This window comes from Heloderma suspectum, chromosome 1 (assembly GCF_057233095.1).
Source record: "Heloderma suspectum isolate Gila_16-S chromosome 1, 16-S_ref, whole genome shotgun sequence".
NCBI classification, from domain to species: domain Eukaryota; kingdom Metazoa; phylum Chordata; class Lepidosauria; order Squamata; family Helodermatidae; genus Heloderma; species Heloderma suspectum.
In genome coordinates this window covers 139,681,414-139,706,440 of record NC_139458.1, presented here as the reverse complement: position 1 = coordinate 139,706,440, position 25,027 = coordinate 139,681,414, and the positions used below count along the sequence as shown (strand labels likewise).

The 25,027-nt window shown below is 45.3% G+C and overlaps 2 protein-coding genes across 2 annotated transcripts; both read left to right on the top strand.

Annotated features, from left to right (window-relative positions):
• Positions 1–5,928: 5,928 nt before the first annotated feature.
• LOC146358125 (olfactory receptor 4S2-like) lies at positions 5,929–6,885 on the top strand. Its single transcript, XM_084803699.1, has one exon. It carries the CDS (start codon positions 5,929–5,931, stop codon positions 6,883–6,885), a length of 957 nt encoding a protein of 318 aa, XP_084659825.1.
• Positions 6,886–16,505: 9,620 nt separating this feature from the next.
• LOC146358124 (olfactory receptor 4S2-like) lies at positions 16,506–17,450 on the top strand. Its single transcript, XM_084803712.1, has one exon. It carries the CDS (start codon positions 16,506–16,508, stop codon positions 17,433–17,435), a length of 930 nt encoding a protein of 309 aa, XP_084659838.1. The 3' UTR covers positions 17,436–17,450.
• Positions 17,451–25,027: the final 7,577 nt, after the last annotated feature.

Genomic DNA, 25,027 nt, shown 5'->3' with positions numbered 1-25,027 from the left:
CATCACTGCCCTGCCTGAGGTGAAAGACAAGATGGTGCCCCACCCCCTTTCTGCTTTCAGAAGCCAACTGGACTGGCAGTTGACTCTTTCTTCGACAGAGGGGACAGGGTGGCATCCTAATTTATTTTTGCTTGTTTAACTTATATGCTGCCCTTCCACATAAGAACATAAGGAGACCTGTGCTTGATCAGACCGAGGGTCCATCTAGTCCAGCGTTCTGTTCACACAGTGGCCAACCACTGCCTGTGGGAAACCCACAAGCAGGGCATGAGTGCAACAGCACCCTTCCACCCATGTTCCCCAGCAACTGGTGTACATAGGCTCACTGCCTCTGATACTGGAGGTAGCATATAGCCATCAGGACTAGTGGCCATCAACAGCCTTTTCCTCCAGGAATTTGTCTAATCCCCTTTTAAAGCCATCCCAATTGGTGGCCATCACTCTGTCTTGTGGTAGTCAATTCCATGGTTTAACTATGTGCTGTGTGAAGAAGAAAATGGCACTCAAATTAGCTCCTTCATTGCACCTAGGGGCAGTAGGCTAATTTAGGGGGCACAGGACAGGCCATGTGGCACACACAAGTCTGTTCTCCAATAGAGAGGAATGAGCATGCCACTGCTGCCTCCCTGCATCCTCTGCTTGAGGCAGCCGCCTCATTTTGCCTAATGGTAGGGCTGTCTCTGACTCTGCCAATGAGGACAGCAGGAGGACTTTACCAGCGTAACACACCCTCCCACACTGTTCCTGGGATACCTGGTCTACTGTTCTGGCTACTGGAAGGCGAGCATGGGCTGGGAGTTGGCATGTTGTAGCTTTGTGGGATCAGATGCAATGTACCAGTGCAACAAAGCTCCAATACCTGTCTTCACATTGAGAGTGTTGGAACTATGGAGGGAAAGGCGGTGGTGCCCTTAATGAAATCTACAAGACAAATCATGCCACCCTCTGAAAACCTTCTAAAAAAAAGTAGCTAAGGGGCTGATACAAAAGACTACGGAGTCAGGCCCTCTCTGAACCCGTATAATTCAAGCACTGCACACAGACATACGCTTAACCGCTTTCTCCCTGCTAGTTCTGAACTGTGCAACAGCACACAGCATTGCCGGTTTTGCCCATGAAAGGAATGAGCAGCTTTTCCGTTGCTGGTTGTACAATCTGGAGCTAAACTGATGTGCCAGAAAACAACTACAGCAACAACAGCTGTGTGATTTTAGTGGCAGTCATGGGGCTGTCTGTCATTGGGAGCATGGCATCAACAGTATATCCATCTGTTAACTGCTTGGGCTGCTGGGGAGGTTAGCAGCAATCTGTACAAGGGGCTGTAAAGCGCTGATTCTCCATTGTTTGGTTTATTGCCTTGGGATGTAACTACTTCACACCTTCATTATAGAGATCATGCGCAGCATCGGGTTAGAAAGGAGGCTGGTTTCCCATCCCTGTGTCCCCCCTAGGGGTGGACGAAAGTCACTTACCTTTTCTCGCAGCTTGTTCGCGGTGGGGGGGAGCGCTTCGCTGCTCCCCCCGCGAAGTTCAGGCCGGGGGGGGGGAGGCTTCCCGCCTCGCCCGGCCGAAATTCAGGCCGGGGGGGAGGCTTCCCGCCTCGCCCGGCCGCGAACACGAAAGTAAAAAAAAAAAAAAGTCCTCTGATAGGCTACATGACGATTCACGTAGCCTATCATGGCTAGATCTGGAAAGTCAGCCGTGATAGGCTACGTGAATCGTCACGTAGCCTATCACGGGTGACTTAAAAAAAAAAAAAAGCGCGTACGCGAATGGCGGCCCCCATAGGGAGCCGCCAGTCGCGTTCCTTATTTAGTGGCTGTAGTCTACGTAAATGTTTACGTAGACTACGGCGAAAATAAGGGCAACGCAAATAGCGTTGCCCTTATTTTCGCTGTAGTCTACGTAATCTTTACGTAGACTACAGCGACCAAATAAGGAACGCGAATGGCGGCTCCCTATGGGGGCCGCCATTCGCGTACGCGCTTTTTTTTTTTTTTTTTAAGTCACCCGTGATAGGCTACGTGACGATTCACGTAGCCTATCACGGCTGACTTTGCAAATCTAGCCGTGATAGGCTACGTGAATCGTCACGTAGCCTATCAGGGGACGGTTTTTTTTTTTTCTTTGATTGCAATGGCGGGGGCGGCAGCCGGTCGAAAGACTGGCTGCCGCTCCCGCCCCGCTCGAACACCGGACGAACCGCTAGCCGGACCCGCCGCTGGGAGGGACATTCAGGGAAGGTAAGTCCTGTCCCGGGGGGGGGTGCGGGGTGCGGGGGGGTGTGCGGAGGATTTCTCCCCGAAACTTGTTCGGGGGGCCGAACACGTTGGCGCTCGGCCCCCCGAAGTTTCGGGGAGAAATTCTCCGCCATCCCTAGTCCCCCCCCTTTCCCAGCACAAGCATATGTGTGTCTACTCAGAAGTAACTCCCATTGTGCTCAGTGAGTCTTGCTCCTGAAATGCAGGTGCATCTGGACTTTCAGGGGAAAGCAAAAAGTGGGGGGAGGGGGAAGCCTCTCTTATTGGTTGAGCAGACCCTGCCAGTCAGATGTCATCCACTCTAACCCCCATCCCCACCAGGAAGTATGTTCTGTGAAGCGATTTTTACTGGTGCAGAGCACTCACTTGTGGGGCCCTGCACGGACCAAAGCGCAGCAAAGCCGCTTCCTTTTTAACAAATCTGGTACTCCTCCATTCGCTCCTCCTTCTGTTGTCATGGAAACACCCCCCCATGTGATGGTTAGGCACATTAATTCTACACCCCCTGACATATTTATGGCCTGGCATCTGGAAGTATGCTGAAAAAATCACTTGGCACAAGCACAGTCAGAGTTGGGTGTGAGGAGTCAAAGAGAGCATCATAGTGTTCTATGAACGCTTTTCTGAAGTGATGGAAAGTTTAGTTCCTTCTTTGGCTCTAGTCCCTCTTGTCCTTCTTGTGGCCCCTGGGATCTTATTATCCCAGTTTATGAGTTCCTTTTAGCACCTGACACAATGTTCCTGTTCATACTCTGCAAAGAGGATAGTTATATCTCCCTGCCCCATCACTCACCTCCCCAAAGATTCTGTCAGTGGCTAGATTTATACAGTACCAGGTGAAGGTTAATGAACATCTTCCCAAAGAAGGTCAGTTGTTGTGCTTTCTAGGATGAAAATATATAAAAAGATCATAATCTAAGGGGCATGCTCATCCTCCCTTTGGTACAGGATTTACTGGCTACTGTATTAATAGGCAAGGCATTCTGTTGGAAGACTCCTTAGAGGAGACATCTATGAACTGTTCTTTTGAATGTAATATTTGAGGCAGAGCCTACAGATCAAGGACATTTTTTTTTCCAATTCACCACCCGGTATCATAAAAACCAAACAGCTCTGTATAAGGCTCCATGTCCTCTCGATGGTTTTTGTTTTCAACACATTGCATCAGAGATAGTGAGAAGCTGCGTTGAAATCTGAAAATGGAAGCGGGTATGTTGTTGCAGAATGGAAACTTTTTCTTTTTCTCTTAGATGATAGCGTGTGCATGTGCTTGCTTGCTTGCTTATTATATACTCTGGCTATTTGTCCCAGTTCCTCCTTCTAACATCTGTTAAATTAGCATGTGCCTAACAGATTTATTGTTTAACCAAGGATGTCGTAACATAGGAAAAACCATACACTAAGATTGGCTATGCAGGGTATTACAACAGTCACATTAAAAACATAATAAAATCTACCAGGCTACAATCAGTACGTTCTACAGAGGAGATATAGTGGCCAAAAAACAACAGCACTCAGTTGCGAGCCACCTCATTTATTCTCCTCATTTGCCGTGCTGCTGCTGCATTTTTTCGCAACGCTCGAGGTAACATATCAAGGTCACAGCAGAAGATTCAGCTTTGATTGATCAGCTTCGTTATGAATCTCTCCTGCTCTGTATGTGTATGTGCGGGCGTGTGTGCATAGTATAGATAATTTCATCAAATGATGAATAATGATCTCAACTTTCCACACAGTGCTTGTAACATTGTACGTTGGTTAGCCGCTTGCACAATAGCAAAAAAAGAGGAAATGCATCACCACAAGAGGGGACACAAGTTTGCATTATATATGCGTGTGCAAATTTGGAAATAATACTGTTATTTAAATAGAAATGGAAGACATCTCACCATAGTGGAGAGACTGACCAGGTGACCTGTGTACCTGCTCAGCCTGCTGTCCAGGTGCTCCCTGCTGAGTTGATGGGCAACTTCAAGGGCCCGCCTCTCTCTGCTTATCATTCTTTATCTTTAAACCAGACTTGGACTGGACAACCCTTCCAACAGAGGACACCTTCAAAAGGAGGACTGTCCTCTCCCAGCTCTCCCAGTTAGACTCTCTCTCCCAATCTACTGCAAATAATTCAGAGACGTATTAGATCAGGGGTGGGCAACACATGGACCACATGCTGTAGGTTTTTGTGGCCCCCACTTATTGCTGCTACAGTTCCACCACCACCATGATTGGGCTGCCCACATTATTTGGCAGGCTGTAGGGAGCCTGATTCTGCTGGGAAACAATCTCTGGGATTTTGGCCATGTTGGTGCTTCTGGTGGCAGTGCTGGTGTGTGTTGCCCCCGTGGGAGGACGGGAGGGTGTGGCCCCCTGGACCTACAAAGTTGCCCACTCCTGTACTAGTTGATCCTGATCTATTTCCACTTGCCCCTATTACAGGGGGAGTACATGACTAGGTTGCTGAAATCTGAAACACTCATCATTGTAAAGAAATTACCCGGGGAGGCGGTGGGCTCTCCCACACTGGAGGCGTCCAAGACGAGGCTGGACAGCCATCTGCCAGGGATGCTCTGACCTGGATTCCTGCATTGAGCAGGGGGTTGGACTCGATGGCCTTGTAGGCGCCTTCCAACCCTACTATTCTATGATTCTATAGATCATTTTGGATTTTGGATGTTTTACCAAGGCATCCTTTAATATTTTCAGAAACATCAATGTACAGGTTATGCGCATGACTAAAGTACATGGCAGAAGTGGATAACTGGACCAATGTCTTATCAGAGTGGAAAGTACTGAATATTTCTGGACTCTACATTTTGTCAGAGTGCAGTATGCTTCAATGGATTATATTGCATTCATTCACTGAAGTGTCAAGATCACATATGGTCTGCAGGCTAATTTAGTGCAAGAAGGGGAGGGAATAGGGGCAGGAAGGGAGGGATGGGTTTATTGTTTGTATTGTATTGAAAAATGGAAAAAATCCAATACACTGTTAATAAAAAAGTGAACAATTGCTGAGCATATTCATTATGGTTTTGACCTTAACTTTAATATGTGCATTTTTCATACTTTAAATTGTTGACCTTCTTTGAGTAGTTTTTTCCCCTTGGTAATTTATTTATTTCTGGCATTTATTGATGGCTTTTCTCCTAAGCATACATAGAATGCAACTGATTACCTAACAAAATAATTAGATGAGAGCTAAGGTCCGGGGGTGGGGGGAGATTGAGGAAGAATCTGTTGATGGGTATTCAGGCTATATTCTGAAATTCACTAAGCTGTGGTAGTTCACGTAAGACAGAATCAGGTGGTGGTGTACTGAGGTGCTTCTGACTGCTTGTTCACATGCTTTAATATTCCCTTATAAGAAAAGCTCTCAGCAAGTAGAAACCAAACACGGCAGGAAGTAGCCATGTTGCAACAGTTTGCTGATGTGCTAGGGTTTTTTTTTACTTTCAGGGAGATTAATGCTCTCCCCCCGCCCCTCCGTAGGAGAGTATTAAAAAGTGTGATCCCTCACCTACACTCTGAAATGGTAAGAGTCCATTTCTCTTACCACCATAGGACTTCACCCCCTGATACTCTTGCCTGTGTAAGATCTTGGCCTTAATCACCAACAATACATATCAATTGCTGAACATATTCATTATGTCTTATTGCAGGAGATCTAGATATGGATCTCCGACCCGTGATGCGGAACACGAACAATGTGACTGAATTTGTCCTCTTTGGCCTCACCCAAAATGAAGAGATGCAGAAAATATGTTTCATGCTCTTCCTGTTCTTCTATTTAGTCATTGTGCTGGGAAACCTCCTCATCATTGTCACTATACTCTTCGGCTCTCACTTGACTTCTCCTATGTATTTTTTCCTCAGCTACTTATCTTTTGTAGACATCTGCTACTCTTCGGTTACAGCCCCCAAAATGATTACAGACTTTCTGGTTGAAAAGAAAACCATTTCATTCATTGGCTGCATAGCACAGCTCTTTGGGGTCCATTTCTTTGGCTGCACAGAGATCTTCATCCTCACAGTGATGGCATATGACCGGTACATTGCGATTTGTAAACCCCTGCACTATACCGCCATTATGACCAAGCGGGTTTGTGGGCAGATGGTGGCAGCCTCGTGGCTTGGAGGGTTTATGCATTCATTGGTGCAGACTCTTATCACCACCCAGCTTCCGTTCTGTGGGCCCAATGAAATTGATCATTATTTCTGTGATGTCCACCCTTTGCTGAAACTGGCTTGCACTGATACTTACATGGTTGGCATTATAGTGGTTGCCAACAGTGGAATGATTGCTTTGAGCTGCTTCCTTATCTTGGTTGTGTCATACATTGTCATCCTGGTGTCCCTAAGGTCTCGCTCATCTGAAGGGCGCCGCAAGGCTCTTTCTACCTGCGCTTCCCATGTCACAGTAGTAATTTTATTTTTTGGGCCATGCACTTTTACCTACATACGTCCTTCTAGCAGCTTCTCAGAAGACAAGACAGTGGCTGTGTTTTATACTGTTATTACTCCAATGCTGAACCCATTAATCTACACGCTAAGAAACGAGGAGGTGAAGAATGCCATGAGAAAATTATGGAACAGGAAAGTGACTTCAAGTAAGAAAACAAAGATGTGAACACAATGTGTGTAGTTATCATTGAAATAGGCTCGCCTGCTTTCTACTCTGATGTCAGGTGGAGACCTTTTTGTTTTCCCAGGCCTTTCAATCAGTTTCAACTTTAATTTGTTTTAACCCTGCCATGTGTTTTTATGCTGCCTTTGTATGTTTTATTGTTATTCCATTTCACTTTAGATATTTTTATTTTGTTTTAATGTTGTCATAAGCCATCCTGAGAACTTGGTTACAGAACAAGTCTATAAGTACACAGAAGCAAACAAATAAAATGTGCTACAGAAAAATTGTGTTTTAGAGAAATTTAATTAATTAATTAAAATAATTTATATCCCGCTTTTGCCCCCTGTGGGGATCAGAATGGTGGGCACTAAAAACCATAAGACAATATAATAGACAATGATGAATAATAAAGCTCACAGCAGCCTGAATATCTAGGAGGCCTCAGAAGCTTCATTATAAAAACAGGGCTTTAACTGCCTTCCTAAATGCAGGCAGTGAAGGAGCCATACAGATCTCCCAGGAGTTTCAGAGGTGGGGGGTTGCCACAGAAAAGGCCTTCTTCCATATTATCACCTTACCTGGAAGGACAGGGAGAAGGGCCTCTGTGGAAGATCTCAGTTCATGAGCATGATTATATGGAGGAAGGTGTGTGGCTCCCACCACTTCTTACAGCAGGGGTGCTGTAGCAGATTAAAGTGGGGGGCTGAACTGCCCCCCCCGGTGGTCTGTGGATCAGATGACAACAGTGGACATGGCCACTGACATCATCACCCCAGCCATGCCCATTTTTTCTTTCTCTGTGCTGAGAGAGAAAGGGACACGGCCAGCACCGGGAGGAGCAGCTGAGCTGGGCACCTCCTCCATGTGCCTCTTGCTGTCCCGTGGGTGGTGGTGAAAGGCATGCAAAGGAAGACTTGCCTAGTGCTGGGAAAAGAGGCTGCTCCTCCCCTGCTCCTTGCATCTGAGATTGGAGATAACAGTGAGATTATCATTGACAGATTATCATCTGAGATTGAGATGAGATTATCTCAGTGGGACTAATAATCAGATAATCATAATCAGATGAGATTATGTCAGTGAGATTATCATCTGAGATTGGAGATCACAGTGAGATTATCTGAGATTGGAGATAACTGCCAGGAATGAATCTGAGCGCGTGGAGGTAGTTAGCAGCTCAGACTCAGAATGGGAACAGCCAGAACTGGGGAGGCTCCCTCTCTAGTGAGCCCAGATATGGCAAGGCGTTCTCCTCACGACCTTGGCACACAGATGGCTCGACCTGAAGGCCCCCCTTTCCTCCTCCATGAGAACCCAGGTCTCAGGGGAGGAGGAGAGTGAGGGGCATGACCTGAGGGATGCTTGGGTCCCTTGCAGAGCAAAGCAGGAAAAGTCAGAGGCAGAGCTCAGACACTCCTCCAGGTTGGCCGTGCATGAGAGCCTACATAGGCAGGAGCCGTGGTAAGGGAGGGGCACCCCCCCCCAGCTAGTCTGTCAAGGAAGCTCTTGTTCAAACTGCTGGCAACTTCTCTAACTTCCACTTTGGCTCCTCTATTGGTATTGGTAATTGTGTGGAGTAGCTGTTTCCTTTGTAGCCTGAGAATTTCCTAGAATTTGCATCTGTAAAGAACCTGGTCGTTAGCTAATAAAGTAGTGAGCTAGTATCTTGGAGTGTGTTGATTGTGAAGAGAGAGAGGACGAAGGAACTTGACAATAACAGTGGGAATGCTCTGTGGGGCAGGGTTTGGAGGAACCCAAGGAGGCTCCACAGGCTGGCTGTGGAACCTCTGTGCGCTGGATTAGGTCCGCAGGCCAGAGGTTTTGCATCCCTGCTTTACAGCTAGCTTGTTCCTGATCCTCTGATTAGGCACACCACTCTTTGAATGAGGGGTTTGACCCCAGAGTTTTGAGAAATGTAACTTGCCCAGTCATTGAAAGGCTGGTCAGCAAAACTCAGCCTTGAATGGGGTGTGTGGAGCAGCTGGTGTCTGGAGCAAAACAAAGTCGTGGGTGGGGGTGGGGGAGAGTGATCCACACAGCAAGACACAAAGCCGCCTTTTGAATCCACTGCAGCAACCTATTGCACAGAAAAGACAAACAGTGACAAGCCAAGTTCAAGGTTGTGAGTTCAAAACAAAGGGATGGGAGTGGGGAGAGTGTCACACTCCTTCCGGCCCACATTCTTCTGTTCCAGCAGCTCCTATTGCACAGAAAAGGGAAACAGAGACAAGTGACTTCAAGAACATGAGTGCAAAGCAGTGAGGACGGAGATCCATATAGCAGGACAAAACCATTCCTTTGGACTGACATTTTTCTGTTCCGGAAGCAATCCACATTGCACAGAAAAGGGAAACGAAGGCAAGTTAACTTAAAGATCATCATGCAAAACAAAGGGTTAGTGGGGGGACAATTCCACACAACAACAACAACAACACACACACACACACACAGTCATTTGAACCCAGTATTTTCTAATCCAGCAGGAACCATTGCATAGAAAAGGCAAACTGAAGGGAAATTGTTTTGAAAATATATAAGGAGAGAATTGATGCACAGATGCACATTCACTCACTTACCCTCTTCTTTCTCCCCCGCCCCCCTCTGTCTGTCTCTGGGTGCTTCCAGATGGAAGGCTCCTAGAGCTACTGATCAAACCACATTGTGCAGCTATTCCGTCTTTTCCTCTCCAACAGATTTTTTTTTCTGATAAGAAAAAGGGTGGAAGAAGCAGTGCGAAAACGTGGGAGTGTTACCAGGGGACCCCGTAGGGTTACTAGTGGATCACTGCCTGGACCCCCTGTAAAATTCGGCGAATGAGGCAGGCGATGATTTGCACAATGGAAGCGGCCCCTCTCTTTCTGCTGGGGGTGCTGCTGCTCAGGTTACAAGTAATGGGAGGGGGCTGAGGGCCCGGTGCTCTCTCCTTGCCCCGTCTGCCCCAATGAGAGTGGGACTGGAAAGCAAGAAGACCACTGGCCTGGAAGGAATGCATTTTTAAAAAGCAACGAAGAGTATGGTTGGCTGTGGGTGTCCTTCAGGGACACCCATTTTGCCCAAAGAAGGGCTGGCTCCTGCGCAGGAGAACCACTCATGCCCATATTGGGGAGGCTGGGCAGACAGAGCAGTTGTCATGGATGTGCTGCCTCTCCCCTGGGCTGACTGAATGGGGAGTGTATATGCAGCCACTGCATCTGCTCATCAGTAGCCCAGGCAGCCGGCAAGTTTCGGCGATGTGATGGAGGGCAAGGAGAGGACTGAGGAAACACGTGCTGCAGTGGGTGAACTGCTCTTGCTTATTAAACCAGGAACTTGCTGGGAGGGGGCTGGGGTGTCTATTCTGGACTGGGAGAAGAGCGGGGAGAGGGGGGTGGGTGCTGCCATCTCTGCACGTAACATAGGGCTGCTGCTGACGCACGCTCTGCACCAGAGAATGGCTGGGAAGGTCTGGGCCAAGACTCTCCTGAGCAGGGCTGTGCACAGACCCCCCCCCCCACTTCGCTTCGGACTGATTCAGACCCCATCCATTTCGACTCTGATCCGACGCAAGATTCGGATATCCACATCACTCGTTTTTGATGTTTTCCTATTGACTTGCATGGGAAAACACAAACAGCCATAACTTTTTCAGTGGTCATGGTACATACATGTCATTTGGGGAGCTCTCAATGCCCATGGAGGGGTGTTCACCAGCCACATTTCAGACAATTTGGCCCAGTAGTTTTTGTGCTAGGTGCAGGTAACATTAGATTTCTTCAACAAAAACTCTCAAAGCAAAGAGCTGTAACTTTTCACTGGTTGCACAGAAGTGCATGATATTTGGGGAAGTTTCAGCCCCCAAATATCACACAGTTTGGCCCAGTAGTTTTTGTGCTAGGTGCAGGTAACATTAGATTTCTTCAACAAAAACTCTCAAAGCAAAGAGCTATAACTTTTCATTGTTCAGCTTCACTGTACCACAGGACCACTTAGTGGTTGTGTAACGGAACACATAGAAAGGCAGAGAAAGAAAATTGCCAGAAAAAGCATGGGTAAAGGAGCCAATCTTAATCCTTCAAAGAATCTGGAAGCAGAAGACTCAGGAGCTTTCTACATGAGGCTTTTATTCTGTGAGTGAGATTGATTGCTCATGAAAGTTTGGGGGTCCTTTAGATGACATCATCAGCCTCCAGGGACTCTTCAGTGTCTTCTGACCTTTATCCTTTCTTTTTAAAGATTGGAGATAATGAGCCATTAAAATACAGCATGTTGAATTTCTCCATGAGAGGAAGCCAAGCGATAATAGGAGCTATACTACAGCACCATCTAATGGCTGTATAATTAAACATATAGAACTCCCAGATAAAGGGAAAGGAGGGGAGGGAAGCACATGTTAAGGGCCAATCTTAATCCCACAAATAATCTGGAAGCAGAAGCCCTGGTAAAATTGCAGGATAAAAAGCTGATGGGTGGAGAAGCCATCAGTAAAGGTGTGGGTTAAACGCATCACGTAGAAAAGCCCAGGGAAAATGTGACAACACAGCATTTAGTATTGGAGGCAAAAAACACAGAGCCAGTTTTTAAGGAAGTTCAAATCAACACACCTTATTAGGGCTTCTATACACATCGTCAGAGAAGGCTATCTAACACAGTTTAACTACAAGCACCCCATTAAGCTGGGTACATGAGTGTAAGTGAGCAAAGGTATGAAATATGGTTACTTGCTTCCTCTCTGGAGAGGAAGTGGTTGTTGCAGAGGCAAGAGGAAGAAGAAGGGAATGGAGCAGGGAATAGGAAGTGATCAAGCTGCAGGATATTCTCTATCACCCCCTTGCATCTGGAAGCATGCAGAGTTGTTCCTAAGAATATAAGAAGAGCCCTGCTGGATCAGACCAAGGGTCCATCTAGTCCAGCATTCTGTTCACACAGTGGCCAACCAGCTTCTCACTGGAAACCCAGAAGCACGACATGAGCACAACAGCATCCTTCTGCTCATGTTCCCCAGAAACTAGTGTACACAGGCATACTACCTCTCATACTGGAGGTAGCAAATAGCCATCAGGACTAGTAGCCATTGATAGCCTTGTCCTCCAGGAATTTGTCTAACCCGCATCCAAATTGGTGGCCATCACTACATCTTGTGGTAAAGAATTCCATAGTTTAACTATGCACTGTGTGAAGAAGTACTTCTTTTTATCTGTCCTTCCCAATCACAGCTGCTAGATCAGGAGTGGGCAACTTGTGGCCCTCCAGATGTTTTGGCCTACAACTCCCATCATAAGAATGTAAGAAGAGCCATGCTGGATCAGACCAAGGGTCCAGCTAGTCTAGCATTCTTTTCACGCAGTGGCCAACCAGCTGTTGACCAGGAACCCACAAGCAGGACATGAGCGCAACAGCACCCTCCCACCCCTGTTCCCCAGCAACTGTACCTAGGTTCACTGCCTCTGGCACTGGAGGTAGCACATAGCCATCAAGCTTAGTAGCCATTGACAGCCTTTTCCTCCAGGAATTGGTCCAACCCCCTTTTAAAGCCATCCAAATTGGTGGCCATCACTACGTCCCGTGGTAGCGAATTCCAGAGTTTAACTATGTGCTGTGTGAAGAAGTACTTCCTTTTATCTGTTCTGAATCTCCCACCAATCAGCTTTATGGGATGACCCCAGGTTCTAGTATTTTGAGAGAGGGAGAAAAAATGTCTCCCTATCCACATTCTCCACACCATGCATAATTTTGTAGACCTCTATCATGTCTCCCCTCACTCTCCTTTTTTCCAAGGAAAACAATCCCATCTGTTGTAACCTTCTCTCACAGGGGAGATACTGCAGCCCCTTGATCATTTTAGTTGCCCTTTTCTGCACTTTTTCCAGGTCTAAAATATCTTTTTTTAGGTGTGCTGACCAGAACTGTACACAGTATTCCAAGTGTGGTCGCACCATAGATTTGTATAAGGGCAGTATGATATTTCTCACTTCCTTTTCTAATTATGCCTAACATGGAGTTTGCCTTTTTTACAGCGGCTGCACACTGGGTTGACATCTTCACTGAGCTGTCTACCACAACCCCAAGATCTCTTTCCTGGTTGGTCACTGCTAGCTCAGATCCCACCAGGCTATACGTTAAGTTGGGATTTTTTGCCCATCACTTCACACTTGCTTACCCTGAACCGCATTTGCCATTTAGATGCCCATTCTCCCAGTTTGGAGAGATCCTTTTGGAGAGTCTCACAATCCCTTTTTGTTTTAAGCAGCCTAAATAATTTGGTGTCATTGGCAAACTTGGCCACTTCCCTGCTCACTCCTAGATAATTTATGAACAGGTTGAAAAGCACTGGTCCCAATACAGATCCCTGAGGGACCCCACCATTTACTTCCCTCCTTTGGGAGATTTTACCATTTATCACCCCCTGCTTTCTGTTCTTTAACCAGTTACTGATCCATAAGAGGATCATCCTCTTATTCCATGACTGCTAAGTTTGATCAGGAGTCTTTGGTGAGGGGCTTTGTCAAAAGCCTATTGGAAGTCCAAGTAACCAATGTCTACCAGATCACCCTGTCTATGTGTTTATTGACACTCTCAAAGAACTCTAAAAGGTTAGTGAGACAGGACTTACCTTTGTGGAAGCCATGTTGATTCTTTTTCAGCAGGGCTTGTGTTTCTATATGCTTACCTTTAATAATGCCTTCAACTAGTTTACCCAGGACAGATGTTAAGCTAACCGGCCTGCAATTTTCTGGATCCCCCCCGATCCCTTTTTGAAAATTGATGTTCCTATTATCCAACAGCTTATAGCCCTACCACCACATGGGCAGAAGCAATAGGCTGTTCACATCCAATCTTCACTCACTATCCTGGCTGGACTACAGTTGCATGCCTAGTAAAGACCGGGGCAATTCATCTCACACTTGCGGTGGATGGCTATTAAATATGGTAGCACATCATGGGATAAGTCAGTCCCTGCTGTTACTGTTTTAATATAAAAAAGTCACCACTGCTTAACAAAGGTGTGGGAGACTAGTAGGACAGCCTTCCCCAACTGGGCGCCCTCCAGATGTTTTGGACTACACATCCCATCAGCACCCTGCATAGTTAATGGCCAGGATGATGGGGGTTGTTGTCCAAAACGTCTGGAGGACACCTGGTTGGGGAATACTGCTGTAGGACTTCAGTTCTGACTGTAAAAGGGGTGCAAAAAGGGCATTGAAAACGTGATTAAAATGTATGTCCTGTGTGTTAAAAAGCGGAGTTGTTCCTTGAAGATCACTTTTACTGTTGGGAAGCATCTCAATGCTCCTGGGAGCTTATTAACCAGATCAATGATGTATTAGCAGGGCATGATCACACTTAAATATTTTGATTCTATGCTCACAACAGGGCAGGTGAGAGAGACAGTCTTTCCCCGATGTGCCCTAGAAGCAACGATTTTATGAGTCTGTTGCTTCAGCTGGTCTCATCCTCTGAAGAAAGGGAAATGGCTCCTGAAGTCTTTTGCTGAGCTGGGAAAGCTGCAGATAGGTCAGAACCAGATAGCATTCAAAGGCAGTACACTGGTACTGAAGCAATGAATGGTATTCTGGCTAGTCTTAATAGAGAGATTAGGACACTGGGAACAGAAATTTAAAGGCAACTTTGTTAATCCTGGCAGATAATGCGGATTAGGAGTCATCATCCAAGAAAGACCATCCAGGTAACAATGGAGATCACCAGTAATTCATTTAAGGGTGCAGATAGCTGATTATTACTGTACTGAAGAAAAGGTTGATTAGAGTTCCCATCTGGTTCAAGGTTTCTTCCTTTAATACTTATTCTATGTGTAGTTTGTATATATTGTACAGTACTTCCTTTCCCCAGTTATTCTCACAACATTCCTTGAAAGCTTAATCAAAAACATTCCCATTTTACTGTAGATCTGAAACTTTTGGTACTTCCAGATGGATGACTCCTAAAGCTACCTATCAAAAGACATTGTGTAGCTGTTCCAGCTTTTCCTCCTTAACTGACTTTCAGTGGTAAGAAAAAAGAATAAGTGGTGGGAAGGGTTACAAACATGGGAGGGTTACAAATCGAAGATGCCATTGTTTGAACCTTCCCCCACCCTGAAAATCCCCAGAACAGTGGTGTTTACTCTGAACTCAGTGTACGTGGGACTGAAACTTTAGTGATTTGGGGCATGGCTGTGGTACAAACAACTCAGAGTGCAGCAGGAAGCTGCATGCTGGCAGGAGTACATGTGGAGATGCCTTTCCTGCCTAACAGTTGACCGGGGCTTTCAGCTCTCTGCATGCACCCCTGAGAGCTTGATACAGGGTTCCTTGCTCCCAGCATCCTTTAATATATATGATAGGGGAGATCCATGTTTTAAAATAATTTTCCTCTCATGGATCTTCCTTGGATTATGGTATTCGGCTATGATTTATGAGCTACTCAGTAGCAGTCCAATTCACTGGTCTGTTCTGGAGTAAATGGTGTCCCGATGGTAGTTTTTGTAATATAAATAAGCATGCAATCTTATGCATGTTTAGACAGAAAACAGTCCTACAACTCCCAGCATGACTCGGGTATGCTAGGAGTTGTTCAACTTTTTTCTTAACCTGCGTACACTTGTGCCCTAAGAAAATCTAGGAAGACAGACATTTTTTCAGAGGTTTGAAGGTAGTTTGCAAGAAGGACTGCTGTTTGTGGTGTGGACACTCACCTCACTGCCACCTCTGGTAAAACATGTTCTATGTAATATATGTAATATAAAACATGTAATATAAAAAATGCAGATGTTTATATTATGCAAAACAAGTGTGCCAACAGCTAATCAAATGGAGATCGCATCCACTGCCTAAGAATTTATCAGGACTTTCAGATCTGACAGTGCTGATGCCCTCTAAGGGCAATGGACATCTGGACTGAGTCCAGCACCAAATCCTTCCTGTTAGGTGATCACTGTGGTCAGAGCTGGAAGTACTGAAAATGTGCTATTGTATGGATCATTTGTTTTTGTACTGTGTCATCTTTGTGTTAAAGGAACTATCATCACTGTGGGGAAAAGCCTTGAAATGCCACTGACAGTAGTTACAACAAAAGAGCTCATACAACAAAGCACCACTGATGGCATCCCATAATACTGGCATTGCCTGGTAGTTGATGCAAGCCTCAGTAGCTCAGTTTGGAGTAAGAGTAAGCTGTAGAGATTTTGACAGGGCTGTTTGGAAAGAATGAATGAAGGAAGGAAGGATCACCCCAAAGGATTTTTGTGCGGATGTTGAAAACAAATATATTTATGCTTATATATTATTAGGCCTTTATATACTAATTTGCTTTCCAAGTTATAGAAGCACCCCCCAAAGAATTATTATAATGTCCTGCACTACCTCCTAGATTCACTTGCTTGAATTTCTTTGTACATGTTCCTTTATGACAGCTGTTCATATTCACTGAATTTAACTCCTAAACAATCTCAGAATGAACTATTTCTTTTTTGTTTTGTTTTGACTGAGAATCTGAAGGAATCATGAGATGTGAATATCCAGTTCTTGGATGTGTTTATTTTTCACTTTTGTATATGACAAGAACACTTCTAGTTGACACCATTCTTCATTTTGTACGATGACAGGTGATTTAATTCAGCATTGTAACTTATGATCTACCCCGAATCCATGGAGAACACAAACAATGTGTCTGAATTCATCCTCTTGGGGCTTACCCAGGATCAGGACTTACAGAAAGCCTGTTTTGGGCTGTTTTTGGTCTTCTACACAGCAATTGTGCTGGGAAATCTACTGATCATTGCCACAATCAAGAGCAGTACCTGTCTGACCTCTCCAATGTATTTCTTTCTCAGTTACCTCTCTTTTGTAGATATTTGCTATTCCTCTGTCACTGCTCCAAAACTGATAGCAGACTTCCTTGTAAAGAAGAAAACCATCTCTTTTGTTGGCTGCATAGCACAGCTTTTTGGGGTACATTTCTTTGGTTGCACTGAAATATTTCTTCTCACAGTGATGGCATATGACCGGTACATTGCGATCTGCAAACCCCTCCATTACACAGCGATTATGAGCAAGAGTGTATGCAGTAGGATGGTGATGGCTTCATGGCTGGGAGGGTTCATGCATTCAATGGTGCAGACTCTTCTCACCACACAGCTCCCCTTCTGTGGGCCCAATGAAATAGACCACTATTTCTGTGATGTCCACCCTTTACTGAAATTGGCCTGCACTGATACCTACATTGTTGGACTCATCGTCATTGCCAACAGTGGCATGATTTCTCTGACCTGTTTTCTGGTGTTGACTGTTTCATACATCATTATCCTTGTCACGCTGAGAACTCATTCTTCCGAAGGACGCCTCAAAGCCCTCTCCACCTGTGCCTCCCACATCACCGTAGTGATCTTGTTTTTTGGCCCGTGCATCTTCATCTACATGAGGCCTTCCACCACTTTCTCAGAGGACAAGAGCGTGGCTGTGTTCTACACCATTATCACCCCTATGCTCAATCCTTTAATTTACACCCTGAGAAATGAAGAGGTGAAAAATGCAATGAGGAAGTTATGGAGCAAAAGAGTACTTACTAGTGGGAAATGAGAAGTGATATGTAACATTCAGTCTCTGATGGCCTAGCTATACGTTACATAGATAGCATGATTAGCAGGGTGCCCATTGTTATTGGCACCACAGCTCATGGGAAAGAGAGGTTTAAGCCTTGCATTCCCAGCCCTGTTTTTTGTGAAAAATTGCCTCTCCACATAGTAATTAGCAGTAGAATCAAAGCTCTAATTCTAATGCTTTACATTCTAATGCTTCTTAGGGGCAATCTACATTACAACTTTAAACTGGTTTCAAACCTGTTTTTAGTGATTACGGCTACCAAATACAGGAATTCTGGGAATTGTAGCTCTAGGAAGAGGGGCCGCTTGGGCAGGGGACAGGGGTCTCTAGCAAAGAATTCTCAGTACCCTCATGAAACTGCAGGATCCTTTTAGATAAACCGGTTTGAAACCAGTTTAAAGTTGTAATGTAGATTGGCTCGACCACCTCTCTCTCTGTGTGCATATTGGTTGGGGGGGGGGAGGGGAGAGAAGGGATTTTTTTTTTTTTTTTACCAAGATCACTGCTGCAGACAGAAGGCTCTGTGTCTTCTCTCACCACATGCTGTGGTGGCTATGACAGTTGACCCTCCCACATGTCTGGCATTTAATTTTAAAAGCCCATGATGTTACTGCTAACACTAAGGTAACGTAACGTGTAGTTCGTTCCAACACAGGGGGAGAATGTTCCACTTATTTTTACAGAAATAATTAGTGGTTTGTGATTATATCTGAATCTGGATAGGCAGGTTTTTTTCAGCTATTGGTTAGGGATGTCAGAGAATTTCGCCACGAATCTCAGGGAGGCCAAATGCCAGCGCATTCAGCCCCCCGAAATCTGTGGCGAAACGGTCTGCCCCCCCGCCGGGACGGGACTTACCTTCGGCGAATCTTCCTGGCGACGGCGTAGCCATTTCACCGCCATTTCCAGTAAAAAAAAACACAACAACAAAACGTGATAGGCTGCGTAAAGATTTACGTAGCCTATCACGGCTAGATTTTTAAAAAACACCGTGATAGGCTACATAAATGTTTACGTAGCCTATCACGGCTGATTTAAAAGAAAAAAAAAACTGCGAGTTCCTTATTTTGGCACGTCTTAGTCTATGTAAACATTTACGTAGACTAAGATGGCGAAAATAAGGGGAATGCAAATAGCGTAGACGCTATGCTATTTGCGTTCCCGTTATTTTCACCGTCTTAGTCTACATAAACATTTGCATAGCCTATCACGACTGACTGCAGGGACGCAAACGGCGGCGGCTATGGCCGCTGCCATTTGCGGAGCCAGCTGGCCAGGATTCGGGGGGGAGGGACGGAGCGCCTCATCCCCCCGGCCAGAATTTCGGGGGGGAGGGACGGAGCGCCTCCCCCTCTGGCCAGAATTTCAGGCGGGAGGGACGGCGCGCCTCCCCCACCGGCCAGAATTTCAGTGGGAGGGACGGAGTGCCTCCCCTCCACCGCGAATGTCACCCTTTGAAAAGGTAAGTGACTTTTGTACATCCCTACTATTGGTGCATCAGTTTTATTTCAGCAAGGTAGGGAGCCATATTTTTGTATGCTTATTTACTAGGCAAGAGGTACAAAGAAGCCATACAGTGTTTCTTCAACTGACTTTAAGGGAGACAGCTTGAATGTAGCAGAAACTGGCCATGCAGAGGACTAATTGGCTGGTGCCTATGATGCCTATGATGTCACATTCCCTTTTCCTCTTAACAGTTTTTCTACTATTAACAAGCAAGTGTGTATGTATGTGTATGTATGTGTGTTTTTTTCTTAAGAAGCCCTGAACAAAAAAGGAAAAGAAAGAAAAATTGATAAACCCTTAGGAAAAAGGGCAGCAAGCCCTGATTTTAAAGTAAGTCTGTATGCAGCCTGAGCCCAAGATGGAGGAAATGTATTTTACTGAAATAGAACCAAAGTGTGAATTTAATGGAAGTAATATTTTTATCTGCTGAAGTTGGTGGCAAAACTCACATTGCTTTAAAAGTATCAGGACTGCACCTACTGGTATTAAATTGGCTTAAATCATGATGTTCCAGCCTAATTAGAGATATCTCTTCTAACCCCTCTCCATCCTCTATGATTATAATTAACTTAATTAAGGATGCAATCCTATCCACATAGTTGCCAGGCTCTGAAACTGGCTGGTGCACAGAAGGGGCCTTCTCCTCCCCTCTGCATTTTTGGCTAGATGGGTGATTTCAGGGAGGGGGAGGGAAGGGGCCTGGATATCTGATAGAAAACTGCATAAAGTAACTTCCCCAGTCTCCTTGCCTCCCCTCACCTGGGATCACCCCTTTTCCCCATCTCCACTGTCGGTTTCAGAGTGCAGAAACGTAGCTGGCACGGAGAGAAGGGGGAGGGGGCAGGGAGCACAGTTTCTGAGGACCAAACAATCCTATGGCCCTCTAGACAGTGTCTAGTGGCCATAGGTTTGCTCCCTAAGGTAGCAATCCTATACACACTTAGTTGGATGTGTCACACTGAACTCAGGATTGAACTGTAAGTGGCAATCCTACACGTACTTTGGAGCAAATCCCATTGAGCATGGTGTAACTTACATCTGAGTATATAAACTTAGGATCAGCCTGTCAGTCATTAGCTACAAATACACAGATCACCAGTACATACATTATTATTGAAATACATATTCTTTTATTTTTATTTGTTTCCTATGTGCTTTTGTAAACCATTACAATTCTGAGAAATAATACCCAATGTTTTCTGCAGACCTTCAGTGAATCCATTGAAAGGAGTGTATCTGTACTGAACTGCAGACTAGAACAATTTGAATCTAACCCTGGATATCCACCTTGGATCTTCTCAGTTTCTGAAATACATTTGAAACATCACAGACTAAAAAAACAAAAACAAAAGACCCAGGCTAAAAAACTTCAATCCAAGGCCAGATTTCTGAAAGTAGAACATTACAACCGGTCCTTGGAGTTAGTTTTTATACAAGGTTGAGGTCACCCTTTCATATGTATGGGCAGATCGTTTGTTTGTACAAGAATCAGGGCCGCAATGAGAACATGGCAAAAGTATGAATGGGAACTCTGGTTCTCCCTGTTCCAAGTCCACTGGATAATTAGGCTGACATGCTGCATTTCCTCTAGCCTCCCAAAGTAAATGGATAAATGTATCTTCTCACCTTTTGTGAAGGAACAGAACCGTCCTCTTTTTAAAAAAAATTTAGTCCGGGTTTGGGATATTACGGGTTAAAACCTTTGTGTGTGTGTGCTTGCCAGTTTCAGCCAAAAGTTTAGTTAGAATGTAGAAGTCAGTAAGTTTGCTCAGGAAGCCAGGAGATTTTGAAGTTTGCAGGAGGTTCAATAGAAGGTCAGAGGAAGAGAGAGAGAAAAGATGTTTGCAGGAGGTTCAACAGAAGTTCAGATGAAGAACTTAGGAAATTGACATTTAAGTTTCAGAAATGAACAAGAAACTACTCTCTTGATTGTTTGGAGTTGGGGAGGGAAAAGAACTAATTTTAAGATATATAAGCCTGTGGTAGAAAGGGAGAAAGAGGCACTGAACCAGCGAGAAGAGAAGACAGTGAAGGAAGGCAAGAAGGCTAGAAACCTGGAGGGAAAAAAAGAGTCAGAGCTGCAGGAACTGGAGAACTGGTGGAGAGAGTGCTGGACCTATGACAGTTACATATTGCATAGATAAAAGACCTGATGTATCTGTGTGTCTCCACAAGTGATTTACTGAGAGTTTGCTGCGTTTGGAGGTCATTCAGGGCACATGACGTCATGGCCATCTTGCAGTCATCCTGGAGATTTTTGAGAAAAAACTTTTTTTCTGAGAGTACATTTAGTCGGATTGTTTTCCTTAATTCAGCTTGTCTGTGCTTCTGTTGTGGTGTGCACCAACCCTAAGCATTTACTTCAGCATGATAGCCCTGCCCAGGGGTGTGTCTTTCACCTGGCTGTGACTTCACCGACCCTGGTCAAAGGGTGTTCCCTCAGTGTTTCCCCTCCCTGTGTTTCCCCAATGTTTCCACCATTTTGTAGCTGGCTGTTCAGGAGTTTTGAGCTAACTCAAAACCTTGCCTACCACTAACCTCTGGTGGCCATCCCCCAGAAAGTGTAGGGGTGTGCTGCTCGGCAGCCTTTACCTTTAAAAAAAAAAATCCCCTTAAAAGCACAATGTCGACATAGCACATTGCCACTCCATCGTGAACCCGAACTAAGCACTCCAGGTTCACCAACCACAGCCACCTGGGGTGGGGGTGGGGAAGTGGAGTTATTTACAAGTGGGGTATGGAGCGGGTGGACATAGAGTAAATAAAGGTGGGAGTCCAATGAGTGAGGCTTGTTTCCTGCCCCTGTCCAGGCTCCCGGCTGCTACTACATTATGAGTGCTCTGGTAAACTGGAAAGAACGTTACTGTGATAAAGCAATAAAGCGGATAAAGATGAGATTTTGCATAATAGCTGAGAAACTACATAACATCAAAGAACCCCTCATATTACCACAGTAGTGGGGACACTCAACCACTTTAGTTAACCTGGTTTCAATCTTTAACATTCCCCCCTTCTGTGCATGTTTACTCAGAAGTATGAAATAAATCTCACCCCCTGCAGTGAAAGGGTTAAAGGCTAACTGTAATAACCCACCCTAAAGTGTTCTTTCACTTCTCCAATGCTCTCTTAGATTGCTATTGTGAGGTTGTGGTGCTTTGATGTTCTGTAGTTTTTCTGTTATGTAAAATCACTTCTCTGCTTCATTGCAGTAACAATCTTGCCTTCTCATTGTGAGCAGGGGGAAGGAGAAAGGGAGTAAGAGGGGGTGGGGGTGGAAACAGTAGGCAAAAGTGCACATGTGGGGGAAAATGGGATGGGTCATGGGGAGCAGCAACTCTGCAGCAGATTGCTGGGATGTGGCAAAATTGGGGTGGGGGGAACTAGAAATGGGGAGCATTGCAATCCTATGCATCTCTACTCAGAAGTAAGCCCCATTGGGTTGAATGGGGCTTCCTCCCCATAAGTGGGTTTAGAATTGCAGCCAACATCTCAGAGGAGTTCTGAGAAACAAAAAGAGGAACATTAACAACAACAACAACAACAACAAAAACAATAATGAGAATCCCTTCCAAAATGGGCAAGCTGAAATCTGAATTTGAAGACTTCTTTGTGAACCCAGTCCTCCAGAGCTCCCCCGCCCACTCCAGTTTCCCACGTCCCAGCGATCTGCTTCAAATTCAGATCCAAGAGAGCAATGGAGAAGCAAAAGAGTGCTTTAGGGTGAGTTACTACAGTTAGCCTTTAACCCTTTCACTGCAGGGGAGTGAGATTTATTTCTTCTGAATGAACAGGCACAGAAGGGGGATGTTAAAGATTGAAAGCAGACTACCTAAGGTGAATGAGTGATTGAGTGTCCCCACTGATGTGGTAATGTGGGGTCGCTGCTGCACATTTAGTCCTGCCGCTATTGTGCTATTGTGGTTTTAGAGGGAAAGTAATTTTTTAAAAATTGGGTGGAGAGGGTTGGACATAGGTTGGGAAGGGTGGGGTGCTAATACACATACTGGCCAGAGAAAGCAGAAGGGGCAGAACAAGGTAAGAGTGGGAGGGTGGGAACAGGCTCTCTAAATGATGATATGGGCAAGATTCCACCCAGTAGCCACCCAAACAATTCGTAGTAAACTGCTGTGTGAACTGCCAAGACCCCAGGCTAGCTTTGGGATAATCTGGGTTTTCGACCCCCATGTGTCGCCAGATGGAGTAGATTTGACTCCAGTAAAAAACACAGCAAAATGGAGAGCGAACTAAACCTGTCGCTGTGGTGATTCCCCCCTGGATAAAATAGGGACAGAGTCTAGTCAGGTTAGATGGATGCATTTATCCCTCTTTACTTTATTACCCTATTGCCAATATGTTTTTTGTGTGTGTATTGTCTATGTGTATCCATTCAACATTCATTTTTTTAACTTCATTGTTTGAAACTTGTGGTCTCTTTTCTTTTTGGGTTACCCATCTCATGTCTATTAGCCATCCCCCACACTAGCTAAAGTAGATGTCTGAGACCCAGAGAGTTGTAAGGCTGGTTTGGGGAGGCAACCAGAGGAAAAAAAAAGATTTCCACTTGGCAGCAGAGCAAAAGGCCACATGAAGGGAAGGTGAAAAAGAAAGTGGGGGCATGCTATTTTTCCTGTTTCCCCTTACACTCACAGAAAAGGACATTGCCAGTCTGAGGCACTGTAACAAAACAAAGTTGCCTTCTTCAGCCTTTACTAGGTTCACCCAGAGAGCTGTGGCTATTGAGCAGTATAGAAATGTAATAAATACACAAATACATACATACATTCATTCATTCACCACCATCATACCTTTCTGATGTATATCATTATTGTTCCAGTTTTACAGACTGGGATCTGAGGCAGAGAGATATAAGTGAATTGACCAGTACTATACAACAATTCCAAAGAAGAGATAGAATCTAGGTTCCCTATGCAAATCAGGGCAAATTCAGAATATCCACCCTTTACCAAGCAACCATTAGAATTAAAGTGTGGGGCAAGTCAAACCCTGGTATAGATGAAGAAATAATATAGAAGACAGTATATCTCAGTATGAGCAGAATGTGCTTCTGTCATCATTCAATAGCCATGCCCTCTTCTATAACGAGACCACTCTCACCAGTATGCTTCCAGTGTTACCTATAGGGTTTACTGGCTTCTGTTACAATATTCCATCTTCCCCCATTTCTTTGGGGCAGTATCTAAGAGGGTGCTTATGCCCCCACCAATTCTTTTGCACCCCGTAGATTCTGTTGTGCAAGCAGGACCCACCACTTGCACCACAGAGATTTAAGGCTTCCCAGAGGACGTCCTGAAATGAGTGGAAAGACTCGTTTCCAGATCAGGGCAGGTCAGCAGAGCTCCCTTATGCAGGCTGTGCTAACCTGCCCCATTCCAGAAATGAACATTTTTGCTCGTTTCCAGTTGCCCCCGGAAGTGCTAAATCTCTGTTCCTCAAGCGATAGCGCTGCTTGCAGATGGGGATTGACAGGATGCAGGCCACTCGGCAGGGGTGTAACCACTCAGTTGGATACTACCCTTGGATGTTTGAGTGGAAGTGTGGTGATACTGAGCTTAACAGCCTATTTGGGGGCTACAGAAAACTGCGTCTCCACGGAGTACTGTACCCCATAGGTTTGGCTTGCAAGCCGCTGCTGTATGGCTCCTTGCTGTATTTCTTCACCCTGGAACTTCTCAACTTCTGAAAATAAGTTCAACAATCCATATTACAGCAATATCTTTATTAGGTCAGCCCAAAGGTCACAAAACAGCACCCAGGCTTTTGAGTTCTTCGGACCTCTTCCTCGGACTAGATGGTAAGCAAAGCAATAAGTGGGGAAGGGCAAGGGGAGGAGAAAAAAGGGTGGGTGATGTTGAAGGCATGGAACCTGCACTGAGCGGCGGGTTGGACTCGATGGTCTTATAGGCCCCTTCCAACCCTACTATGCTGTCATTCTGTGATTCTATGAACCTACATTTATTCATAGGCTTATGATGGAGTGCGGGAGGAGGTTGCCAACATTCACATTGGGCTCTACTAGAGGCTGTTATGGTTTCAGGTTACAC

What these genes read in the sequence shown, in the direction of transcription:
- LOC146358125 (XM_084803699.1), top strand. Translation starts at nt 5,929, where the DNA reads ATGGATCTCCGACCCGTGATGCGGAACACGAACAATGTGACTGAATTT.
- LOC146358124 (XM_084803712.1), top strand. Translation starts at nt 16,506, where the DNA reads ATGGAGAACACAAACAATGTGTCTGAATTCATCCTCTTGGGGCTTACC.